The following is a 12,475-nucleotide window of genomic DNA, read 5'->3' as shown; positions in this document are numbered from 1 at the left end:
CCCCCAAATTGCATCAGAACCAATGAATTGCATTTTGTCATGTTACTAATGTAGAGAATTATATTTGCATATTGTGTTCAAACTGTGTGCACTTAAGCTAGCCTGTTCAATCTGTTTTCTTCTGCCTGTGTACACGCGCACGAGAAAGGCAATGTAGCACTGACCCAAAGTGACAAACAAATAGAACTACTCACTACTTCAAATTGAATTTTAAATTGGATTCGGTTGTGCTTAATTTATGATCATTTGAGGGGCAGGTTTTTGGGTTTAGTATGTTCTGTAGTTTGCCTGTACCTATTTCTATTAATGTAGGTTTTGTTGCAAAGTAAGAATGACAGTTCTTTAAGTGGTTTGTTGGTCTGGCAATAGTTAGGGTATTTGTAGTTATTACTTCCTACTACATTTTATGTTTTTTGTGTGTTTACTTTTCAGCTGAGCTGAATGTCATTGCGCCAATTATTTCCAATTTTTTCCTGGCTTCATATGCTTTGATTAATTTCTCAGTGTTCCATGCTTCACTTGCTAAATCTCCAGGTAAGAATTGAGTCAGCAGTGAGAAATAAGGCAGGCTGAATGCACATATTTATATTTTGCGTGCTGTTGTTTTCTTGTGCTTTGAGATTACTTCAAATTAGAGGGGGAGTGGCGTAGTACCAGAAACATATTGCATTTAAACTGGCTAGTAGTATTTTCAGCTATGCAATGGCCTGAAAATGCCTGCTGCGCTCTTGGCAATGATTCTGTGGAGACTTATTCAAAATACAGGTAATAAATTCTTCTCTTTCTGCCTCTCCACCTGGGAAAAACAAACACCATCATTTGTGTTTTGTTTTAAGAACATTTTTGATTTGGCCTTTTCAGTTGGCTTCCTGTACCCCCACCAGTTGCCAACTGAACTCAATAATCAACTTGTATTCGCCAGTTATTAAGGTTAGCATAGTGTCAACACTACTCTGTAAAGTTATAAATGATTTGGTTTTATTGTGTGTTTGTGATTTTTGACTTGAAATTATATCTGTATGGTTTACTCAGTCCAATGGCATGTAATATTTCTCACAGCCTGCAGCTATTATTGTTTTACAGATCTTAAGCTCTACTAAATAAACATCTCACACAATCTCATAACTACCTGTATTTAATGACCTCTTCCTTTTTGTACTTAGGTTGGCGGCCTTCCTTTAGATTCTATAACATGTGGATTTCATTGATTGGTGCTATCTTGTGCTGTGGAGTAATGTTTGTCATCAATTGGTGGGCAGCGCTATTGACAAATGTTATTGTCCTTGCTTTATATATCTACGTCACCTACAAGAAGCCAGGTACGGTTAACACAAATCAGTTGTGGACAAGCTTTTAATTTTTTGTGCCAATTCACTTGCCGATAACTTGTGTTTAACGGGTGTGTTTAGAAAAACTTTCAAACTCACCGACCATGAAAACTGAATCTTTCTTGATGGCTCAAACAAGGGAACAGGAGAACCAGTGTTAAGCAGGAAGGTCCTAGGTTTACAAATAGTCACTTGAGTTACGACCGGGATAGGAGGAGTGCACGAATTATCAAGCCCCACTACTCTGCCTTCTGTACCATTAATTTGAATGTTTAATTTTTTCACTGCAATGACCAATTGTGCACCTATAAGTACCCAGAAAACTCTGACCAGGCTTCTTTCAAAAAAAAACTCGATGATTAATTTATTTTAAAACAAAACTTCTTTTCACAAGTTGCAAGTACTGGTTAACACGCAATTGTAATCAGGAAGTATAACTATCTACCTTTTCCTAAAGAATTGTCTCCCCCACACACACACGAACAGACAGAGTCTCTCTGCAGAGATGAGCTTTGGAGGATGGATTTTATAAAATAAAGGATAAAGTCCATAGGGTCTCGACGCTGTCAACCTAGAGTTCCCCCGTGTGAAGACTGCTGGTCGCCATGGATGTCTGGAAGTTCTCACCAACTGGCCTCAGCTTTGCAAGTCCAAATGCAGACCAGTTACACTCAGATGAGGGTTCTCTGGCTACAGGTTGATAGCCCCTCACAATATTAGGCAAAGTAGAGAGAGGAAGCTAGCTCAGGTAGCCTTCCTTCCTCAGCTTGTTCCCCACCAAGCCTGCTTTCAAAATAAGAAGGTTCACAACTTGTTCTTTTTTTCCTCTTGCCCATTGGATTTCCAGCAAGTTACCAACCTTCCATTTCAGTTTTTTTTCCTGCATCAATTAAAGTTATGTGTAGTTCAAAACAAACAACCAGATCTTCCTCAAGTACCATAAAGGTTTGGTGATTTCTTTGAATAGGCCTGCTTGCTGACAATTCCAAGGTGTACTTATGACCTTTTTAAAAAGAAAAATCCCAGATTAGCATCCAAATGCCCAGGTCATGCCATGTCTTTCCATTTTGTAAAAGAAAAAATTAGTCTTCAGAGATATGACTCTAACATACCTCCACCCCTAAGAGATGAAACACCGGGGAACATTCTCTCCCCCCGCAACCCCTGTTGGGGGGGGGAAGTGTGGGAGCGGGCGCTGATGGCTAGCCTTCTGATCGGCGCCGCCATTTTACGTGGGCAGGCCAATTAAGGCCCCCCCAGCGTGATGTCCGCCAGGAAGCACTGTGCGCTCCCTGTGCGGGTGGGAAGGGATTCCCTCAGCAGGGAGTGCTCTCTTTCACGCATGCGCGCAAAAGAGCATACAGATCTGCCGGAGGCAAAGTGCTGCCTCAGGGAGATCGGCTTTGAATAAAAAGTTGACAGAGGTAATTTTAAAAAAAAATTTCCCTGACATGTCCCCTCATGTGACACTGTCACATGAGTTGGGACATGTCCTTAACTTTTATTTAAACGTTTGATGAACATTTAAAAGCCCTCATGAAGCCTCATCCCGCTCATAGATGAGGTTTCATGCTTTTCCCGAGGCCTGCCTGGGCTCCCGGCCTGCCCGCCAACGCTAAGGCTAGATGGGCAGGTCCATCAATCGAGTTAATTAGTTTCTTAATGGTCTTAATAGGCTGTCGACAGTCCAGCGGGCGCACAGCCGAATTGGTTGCACACCCGCAGAACTGAAAATCTAAATGACACGGGGTGATGTCGGGAAGCACGCCCGACATATCCCGACGTCATTTGATGTGTCAGCGAGTGGGCCCCGCCCCTGCTCGCCGACCGGAAGAACCTGCCCACCATTCCCAAATGTGTTTCATTGCAATGTATGCAGAAAAAGATATGAGCAACACATAAACAAAATTCAGACGTGCACTCACTCAGCCATTCCTTCCTTATACAGTTTGTACAGTTTTGACTTCCTTGCTTTTCAGATAATTATGAAAAAATTACATTCTTGATAATGCATCAGCAATTATATTATCCTTTCCAGCAATATGAACAATCTTAAGTTATAAGACTGTATTAGAAGCTTCATTGGAACAGTCTGTCATTCTGAGTCTTAAATTTTTCCACAGGGGCCAAAGGATTATGGTCAGTATATACTAATATTTCTTTGCAGCCATGACAGACATATACCTCAAAATGCTTAAGAGCCAGTAACAATCCCAGGGTTTCCTTTTCTACCATAGAGTATCTCTTTTGATACCAATTTAATTTTTTAGAAAAGTAACCCACTGGCTTCTCTATGCCCGATTCATCCTCTTGCAATAAGGCTGCGCCCACCCCGAAGTCACTAGCATCAATTGCCAGCTTGAAGGGTTTAGCGAAATAAGGTGCGGCTAAAACCAGTTCATTAGTTAAATTAGCCTTCAGCTTCTCAAAAGCTGCCTGCACACACTCTTCACCATACTACTGTTGCTTTCTTTTGCAATAAATCCATTAGTGGAGCCGCTAATGTGCTGAGGTTTGGCACAAATTTATGATAGAAGCCATACATCCCAAAAAATCTCATGATTTCCCATTTAGTTTTAGGACCAGGGAATTCTATCAAAGCCGGTACCTTTTGCTGTTCTTGGCAAGACTTGACCCTGCCCTACGATATGCCCTAAACGAGTTACTCGCACCTTTGCAAACTCACTTTCTGCCAGGTTTATTGCTAGATCTCCTCCTGTAATTGTTTAAATAAGGCTTCCACTTGTTTTAAATGGTCTTTCCATGTGTTGCTATAAACCAATACATCATTCAAGTAAACCATACAGTTAGGAACATTAGTGATCACCTGATTAGTCTTTGGAAAGTGGCTAGAGCGTTTTTGAGTAAGAAAGGCATCACTTACTTTGGTATGGCCCATTTGGCCTAACAAAAGCTCATATCTCCTTTGTTCACAATGTTTAAGGTACTTGCCAGTATCCTTTCAACAAATCTATCTTAGCAAGGAATGTGGCACTGCCAACCCTGTCAATACAATATTCTAGACGAGGGATTGAGTAGTAATTTTTTTGTGTTACTGCATTAATCTTTCTATAGTCTATGCAGAATCTGGTTGACCCGTCAGCTTTAGGCACTAACACTACTGGAGAACACCAACTATTTTGACTATGCTCAATTTGGTGATTTTCTAACATATATTGAATTTCTGCTGTCACTTTTGCTTGTTTCTCTGGACTTAGGTGATAAGGATATAGGAAAAAATTCTCCTACCTCCATATCACGTGTGGCTAAAGTTGCAGACCCTGGTTTATCCCTACAGAACCTTTTAAATTCTGTAATTAACCTCACTAGCTCCTCTCATTGTTCGACCCCTAAGTATGAAAATATGGTATCTATTTGTCCTAATATTTCAGTGTTAGCTAACTGGGTAATAGGAGGTTCAATTTGTGAACTGTCTAAGTCCCCTCCTTCCTCACTCTCACTGTCTTTTTCATTCTCCACTATGCTTACAATGTGACCCGCTGTTTCCTATCTTCCTCCGTACGATGATATTTTAACATGTTGAGATGACAGTCAATTCATTTTCCTACGTTTTGGTGTATTTATCAAACCATTTATTTTGCTAACCCTCTTAATTACTTTCTATGGAACACTAAACCATGCTTTCAGAGGTTCCCCTGTAATGGCAATAATATGAACACTTCATCCCTGGTTGTAATTTTTAAAAATTTATTCATGGGATGTGGGCTTCTCTGGCTGGGCCAACATTTATTGCCCATCCCTAGTTGCCCTTGAGAAGGTGGTGGTGAGTTGCCTTCTTGAACTGCTGCAGCCCATTTGTTGTAGGTGCACCCACAGTGTTGTTAGGAAGTGAGTTCCAGGGTTTTGACCCAGCGACAGTGACAGAACGGTGATATATTTCCAAGTTAGGATGGTGAATGACTTGAAGGGAAACTTCCAGGTGGTGGTGTTCCCATCTATCTGCTGCCCTTGTCCTTCTAGATGGTAGTGGTCGTGGGTTTGGAAGGTGCTACCTAAGGAGCCTTGGTGAGTTTCTGCAGTGCATCTTGTAGATGGTACACACTGCTGCTCCTGTGCATCGGTGGTGGAGGGCATGCACATCAAGCGAGCTGTTTTGTCCTGGGTGGTATCAAGCTTCTTGAGTGTTTTTGGAGCTGCACTCACCCAGGCAAGCAAGGAGTATTCCATCACACTCCCAACTTGAACCTTGTGGATGGTGGACAGGCTTTGGGGAGTCTGGAGGTGAGTTACCTCTTATCTCATGTCTGTAAATTAATTCAAAAGGGCTAAAACCAGTAGATTCATTTGGTGAACCTTGGGTAGCAAATGAAAGGGAATCCAGTCCTTTGCCCCAATCATGGGGATATTCATGACAATGTGCTTTAATCATGCTGTGGGCTTGAACTGTTTTATACCCAAGCTACTCATAATGTTCTGAAAAATTTTAGACATAAAATTGGAACCTTGATCCGATTGGACCTATACTGGTAATCCATATCGAGTTTAAAAATTGGGTTAGCTTCTCGACCACTACTTTAGCCATAATGGTCCTTAAAGGGATGGCCTCTGGAAATTGAGTTGTAATATCCATAATAGGAAGGATATACTGGTGTCCTGCTTTCGTTTTTGGTGACGGCCCCACAAGACCTTACAAGAACGGTTCCTCAAAAACTGGTATAGGAATCAAGGATGCCTGTTTGATTGCATGTTGTGGTTTTCCTACCATCTGGCACATATGGCACGTTTTACAAAACTGCACCACGTCCTTATGAAGTCCTGGCCATTAAAACTGCCGGTTTATCTGCGCTTGATTTTCCGTATCCCTGTAAGCCCTGCCATCGGAATTTCATGTGCTATCCGTAATATCTCTACGATATTTAGGCAATACCACTACCTGATGAACAAGTGTCCACTCTTCATCTGCAGGTCAGTGAGGAGGTCTCCACTTCCTCATTAGAATTCCCTTTCTAATATAATATTCTGGAACTGCCTTAGCTTCAGCTTCAGTTTGGGCTGATAGTGATATCTTTCTTAACTCTGAATCAGCTTGTTGAGCCTCACTAGAGAAAATTTGTTAAACATTTCTTTTGGACTATCTAACTCTTTAAAGAAAGTTTCAGCCAGCCAAATATCTGTTTGTGGTATCACTTTGACCTTCGATGATGGACTTTGCTTAGCCATTGTTCGGGTCATCACACACAAAGGAAAAATTCCTGGAACCTTTTCCTGTAACTGCTCCATCTCTTTAACCTCACTTGGGCTTTCGGTAATTATGGGAGAAGCTACTACCTTCGCTCCAGATAAATCATTTCCCAAGAGTAAATCCATTCCACCTGTGGGTAACTTCTGAACAACACCAACCGTCACTGCCTCAGACATTAGTTCACACTCCAGGTGCACCTGGTTCAAAGGTATGGGTATATATACTCCCTGTCAATACTATTAATTAAAACTTTGGCTTTTAATCCGCGCTCTGGTGGAAAAGTTATTCCTTTCCCCAGCATAAGTGTATGCACACGAACGGGGGACGGGGAGTGGGGGGACACATCCTGAGTGGGGCACTGTCAGAGTGGGTATTGGCAATTTGGTGCAAAGCGGGAATTCGGTGCATAGGGGACGAGGTGCTCTTTGCATTTTTTCCTTGCTATCCAACTTCTTAAATCTTCAGAGTGTGGGTCTTGCCCTGCTGCAGCAGTAGAGGCTACAAGGGAAAGGAATCACTGGAAAGTAGTGGGTAAGGTATTTACTACTTTAATCGCTTATAGTTTAAGGTCTTTTTGTGGTTTATAGTTTGTATATTCTATAGTAACGAGAATCAGGAAAGAAGGGCCCTAGAGTAATTGACTTAAAAGGTTTAATTTAAAGGGATAAGTCATGGCAGGAGCGCTCAAAGCCGTGGTGTGCTCCATGTGGGAAGCTGGGTACATTTTCAGTGCCCGGGACCAGCATGTGTGCAGGAAGTGTGTCCAGCTGCAGCTCCTGAAAGCTCGGGTTTCAGAGCTGGAACAGCGGCTGGGGACACTGTGGAGCATCCGCGAGTCTGAGAGCATTGTGGATAGCACGTTTGGAGAGGTGGTAACACCGAAGATGAAGGGATTTGAGGAAGGAAGGGAATGGGTGACCAGGAAGTCCAAGAGAAACAGGCAGGTAGTTCAGGAGTCCCCTGGGGTCCCGCTCGCAAACCGGTATTCCATTTTGGAGGCTGATTAGGGCTGGTTCCTCCAGGGACTGCAGACAGAGCCAAGCTTCTGGCACCACAAGCAGCCTGTCTGTACAGGAGGGGAGGAAGCCCAATATTAATAGGGGATTCTATAGCCAAGGGAACAGATAGGTGCTACTGTGGCCATCAACATGACTCCAGGATGGTATGTTGCCTCCCTGATGCCAGGGTTCCGGGATGTCACTGAACAGCTGCAGGGCACCCTGAAGGGGGAGGGTGATAAGGCAGAGGTCATGGTACATGTTGGTACCAATGACATAGGTAGAAAGAGGGATGAGGTTTTGCATCAAGAATTCAGGGAGTTAGGCAATAGACTAAAAAGCAGGACCTCTCGGGTTGTAATCTCTGGATTACTCCCAGTGCCACGTGCCAGCGAGCTCAGAAATAGGAGAATAGTGCAGATGAATACGTGCCTTAAGAGTTGGTGCAGGAGGGAGGGTTTTAGGTTCCTGGATCACTGGGACCGTTTCTGGGGAAGGTGGGACCTGTACAAGCGGGACGGTCTACATCTGAACCAGAGCGGAACTAACATCCTTGCGGTCGGGTTTGCTAGTGCTGTTGGGAGGAGTTTAAACTAATTCGGCAGGGGGAGGGTACACAGAATGTTAGCAGAATAGGGACACATTATAATACAGTAAAACAATCAAGTCAGAGGGAGTACAGCTGCATTAAGCTTCAAGGGAGTAAGGCAAGGCTGGATGACCTTTAATGCCAGGAGTATTACAGGTAAAACGGATGAGTTAAGGGTGAGGATTGACACGTGGAATTGTGATATAGTAGCCATCACTGAGACATGGTTGAGGGAAGGGCAGGGTTGGCAGCTCAACGTTCCAGGATATAGAATCTTCAGGCGAGACAGGGGAGGGGGTAAAAGAGGAGGAGGCGTTGCATTATTAGTTAAGGAGTCAGTTACTGCAGTAAGGAGAGATGATATCTTGGAGGGGGCATCAAATGAAGTTTTGTGGGTAGAGCTTAGGAATAAAAAAGGGGTAGCCACATTGTTAGGTATTTATTATAGACCTCCAGATAGTCAGCGGGAAATTGAGGAGCAAATATGTGCACAATTTGCGGAGGTGTATAAAAACAATAACAATAGGGTAATTATATTAGGTGATTTTAACTTTCCCAACATTAATTGGGATAGACATAGTGTTAAGGGCTTGGATGGAGTGGATTTCTTGAAATGTGTACAGGAGAACTTTTAGGTCAATATGTAGAGGGTCCAACAAGGGATGGCGCAGTGCTGGACCTAATTCTGGGGAATGAAGCCGGACAGGTGGCTGAGGTGGTGGTGAGCGAGCATTTTAGCGTAAGCAACCAAAACATGGTACAGTTTATGTTTGTTATGGACAAAGAAATAGACAAGTTGCAAAAAACGTTTTGGATTGGGGGAGAGTGGATTTTAATAAAATAAGGCAGGATCTGGGAACAGTTACTTGTGGGGAAATCTACAGAGGAGCGGTGGGGGGTGTTCATCAAGGAAATGGGGAGGGTACAGGCTCAACATGTTCCCTCTAAGGTGATAGGAAGGAGTAATAAGCCCAGAGAACCATGGATATTCAGGTTACGATGTAAAGGAAAGGAGAGGCTTTTAGCAGGTACAAGGAAAGCAAATCAGCAGAGGCATTAGTGGAGTACAGAAAGTGCAGGATGGAGCTTAAGAAAGCAATTAGGGGATATGAGAAAGCTCTGGCTGGTAAAAGTAGGGAAAATCCCAAGAAATTCTGTAAGTATATCAATGGGAAGAGGATAACCAGGGAAAGAGTAGGGCCCATAAGGGACCAAGGGGGCAATCTATGGGTGGAACCAGAGGACATCGCTAGAGTGTTGAATGAATACTGCACATCCGTCTTCACCCTAGAAAATGAGGATGAAGGTATCGAACTCTCAGAGAGAGACTGCGAGGTTCTTAAGCAAATTGATATAGGGAGTGACAAGGTATTGGAGGTGTTGGCAGGCTTAAAAGTGGACAAATCTCCAGGTCTAGATGATTTGCCTCCCAGACTGCTGAGGGAGGCAAGGGAGGAAATTGCAGGGGTTCTGACCCAAATTTATAATTCCTCTCTGGCCACGGGGGAGGTGCCAGAGGACTGGAGAACAGCTAATGTGGTTCCACTATTTAAGAAGGGTTGTAGAGATAAGCCAGGGAACTACAGGCCAGTGAGTCTCATGTCAGTGGTAGGGAAATAATTGGAGAGAGTTCTGAAGGAGAGTATCTATCTCCACTTGCAGAGGCAAGGTTTGATCTGGGATAGTCAGCATGGCTTTGTCAGAGGGAGGTCATGTCTAACAAATTTGATTGAATTTTTTGAGGAGGTGACCAGGTGTGTAGATGAGGGTAGTGCAGTTGATGTAGTTTATATGGATTTCAGCAAAGCCTTTAACAAGGTCCCACATGGGAGACTTATAAAGAAGGCAAATGCACATGGGATACAGGGTAATTTGATAGGGTGGATTCAAAATTGGCTTAGTTGTAGGAGACAGAGGGTGATGATAGAAGGATGCTTTAGTGACTGGAAGCCAGTGTCCAGTGGCATACCACAGGGATCTATGCTCGGTCCCCTATTATTTGTCATTTATATAAATGACATAGATGACTATGTGGGGGGTAGGATTAGTAAGTTTGTGTATGACACACAGATTGGCCGGGTGGTTAACAGTGAGGTTGAGTGTCTTGGGCTACAGGAAGGTATAGACGGGATGGACAAATGGGCAGATAAGTGGCAGATGGAATTTAACCCTGAAAAGTGTGAGGCGATACACTTTGGAAGGAGTAATTTGGCAAGGAAGTATTCAATGAACGGCATGACACTAGGAAGTTGTGAGGAACAAAGGGACCTTGGCGTGTGTGTCCATAGATCTCTGATGGCAGAGGGGCATGTTGGTGGGGTAGTGCAAAAGGCATATGGGACACTTGCCGTTATCAATCGAGGCATAGATTACAAAAGTAGAGAGGTCATGTTGGAGTTGTATAGAACCTTGGTGAAGCCACAGCTGAAGTACTGTATGCAGTTCTGGTTGCCACATTATAGGAAGGATGAGATTGCACTGGAGGGGTTGCAGAGGAGATTCACCAGGATGTTGCCTGGGATGAAACATTTAAGTTATGAGGAGAGGTTGGATAGACTTGGGTTGTTTTGATTGGAGCAGAGAAGACTGAGGGGTGACCTTATCGAGGTGTACAAGACTATGAGGGGCATGGACACGGTGGATAGGGAGCAGCTGTTCCCCTTAGTTGAAGGGTCAGTCACAAGGGGGCATAAGTTGAAGGTGAGGGGCAGGAGGTTTAGGGGGGATGTGAGGAAAAACCTTTTTACCCAGAGAGTGGTGACAGTCTGGAATGCGCTGCCTGGGAGAGTGGTGGAGGCTTTTTTTTTTAAAAAGCCCAGCCTTTTAAGCTAGTATTCTCTTTCTCATTCCGTCTCTCTTTCCTCCATTGCTAACTTCTCCCTCTGGAGGTGAAGTTCTTGTTCCCTTTGTCTTTCCTGCCTTTCTGCTTGCTCCCTTTGAAATGCGCTCTCTTTTTCCTTTTCCTCTCTTTTCCTTTTTCCTTTGCCTCTAGCCTTTTCAATTCCAATTCTTTTTCTTCTTCCGCCTCCAATTCAAGTATTTTTTCGGTTTCTTTTCATGTTCAAGTTGCTTCTTTCACAACTTGATCTTAGCTAACTCAATTGACTACCCCCGCCCCCCCCATCCTGGAGGTCATGGTTTCTCTGGTATCCCTTCCAGTTTCAAATGCTGTGCTATTATCTCAAGTATTTCTGCTTTCCTCGCCCCCTATGGGTAATTCTAACTCCAACTTATCCACAAATTCTATTAGCTGAGTCTTGGTTACTTTGGTAAATCAGTCAGGTTTACAGTTTTCATCTGTTGAGAAGTCTTAGCAACTTCCGATGCCATTTTAGTTTACTAACGTATAAGAAACCTGGTCTCTGTCCTTTTATCCTTACCAATTATTATTCTGCGTCCAATCACCTGCTGTCTTGAGTTTCAAATCCCAGAAAAGCCCCAATTTATGTTATGACCTGGGTGGGAGGAGTGCGTGAATTATCAAGCCCCACTACTCTGCAGGCCGTACCATTAATTCGAATGTTTAATTTTCTCACTGAAATGGCCAATTGTATACATATATCTCAAGTACCCAGAAGAAAAGAGAGTATGACCAGGCTACTTTCCAAAAAAAAAAGTCAATAATTAATTTATTTTAAAACAAAACCTCTTTTCACAAGTTGCAAGTACTGTTTAACTTAACAAAAGTATAATTGGGAAGTATAACTATCTACCTCTTCCTAAGGAATTCCCCCGGTGTGCACACGTGCACGCGCACAGACAAAGAGCAATCAGATCTGCAGAGATGGGCTTTGGAGGATGGGTGTTATAAAATAAAGGATAACGTCCACAGGGCCTCGATGCTGTTGGCCTGGAGTTCCCTTGCTGGTCTTGTTGGATGCCTGGAAGTTCTCACCCAACTGGTCTCAGCTTTGCAGGTTCAAATGCAGTCCAGTTACATTCAGATGAGTGTCCTTTGGCTACAGGTTGATAGCCGTACACAATTTTAGACAAGGTAGAGAGAGGGAGCCAGCTCGGGTAGCCTGCCTTCCTTCAGCTTGTTCCCCACCAAGACTGTCTTCAAAACAAGCAGGTTCACAGCTTAAGTTTTTATCCTCTCGCCCATGTGATTTCCAGCAAGTTACCAACCTTCCTTTTCAGTTTCTTTTCTCCATCAATTAAAGTTATATGCAGTTCCAAACAACAAGTCTTCCTCAAGTACCATAAAGGTCAAGTGATTTCTTTGAAGGGGCCTGCTTGCTGACAATTCCCAAGGTGAGGTTATGACCTTTTTAAAAGAAAATCTCAGATTAGCATCCAAATGCCCAAATCATGCCGTGTCCTTCAATTTTTTAGAAGAAAAATTCGGTCTTGAGAG

General features: G+C 43.4%; 1 protein-coding gene across 1 annotated transcript in view; it reads left to right on the top strand.

Moving 5' to 3' along the window:
• The window catches only part of slc12a2 (solute carrier family 12 member 2), a 253,622-nt gene that overhangs the window by 171,548 nt on the left and 69,599 nt on the right, over positions 1 to 12,475 (top strand). Inside the window, exons 14-15 of the mRNA XM_078569009.1 lie at positions 433 to 534; positions 1,164 to 1,319. Of these exons, the coding sequence (XP_078425135.1) occupies positions 433 to 534; positions 1,164 to 1,319 (258 nt within the window). The remainder of the gene's footprint in view (positions 1 to 432; positions 535 to 1,163; positions 1,320 to 12,475) is intronic.

This window comes from Cetorhinus maximus, chromosome 2 (assembly GCF_964194155.1).
Source record: "Cetorhinus maximus chromosome 2, sCetMax3.hap1.1, whole genome shotgun sequence".
In the NCBI taxonomy this organism is placed as follows: domain Eukaryota; kingdom Metazoa; phylum Chordata; class Chondrichthyes; order Lamniformes; family Cetorhinidae; genus Cetorhinus; species Cetorhinus maximus.
The sequence above is the reverse complement of the archived record's forward strand: the minus strand, read 5'-3'. Positions and strand labels throughout refer to the sequence as shown.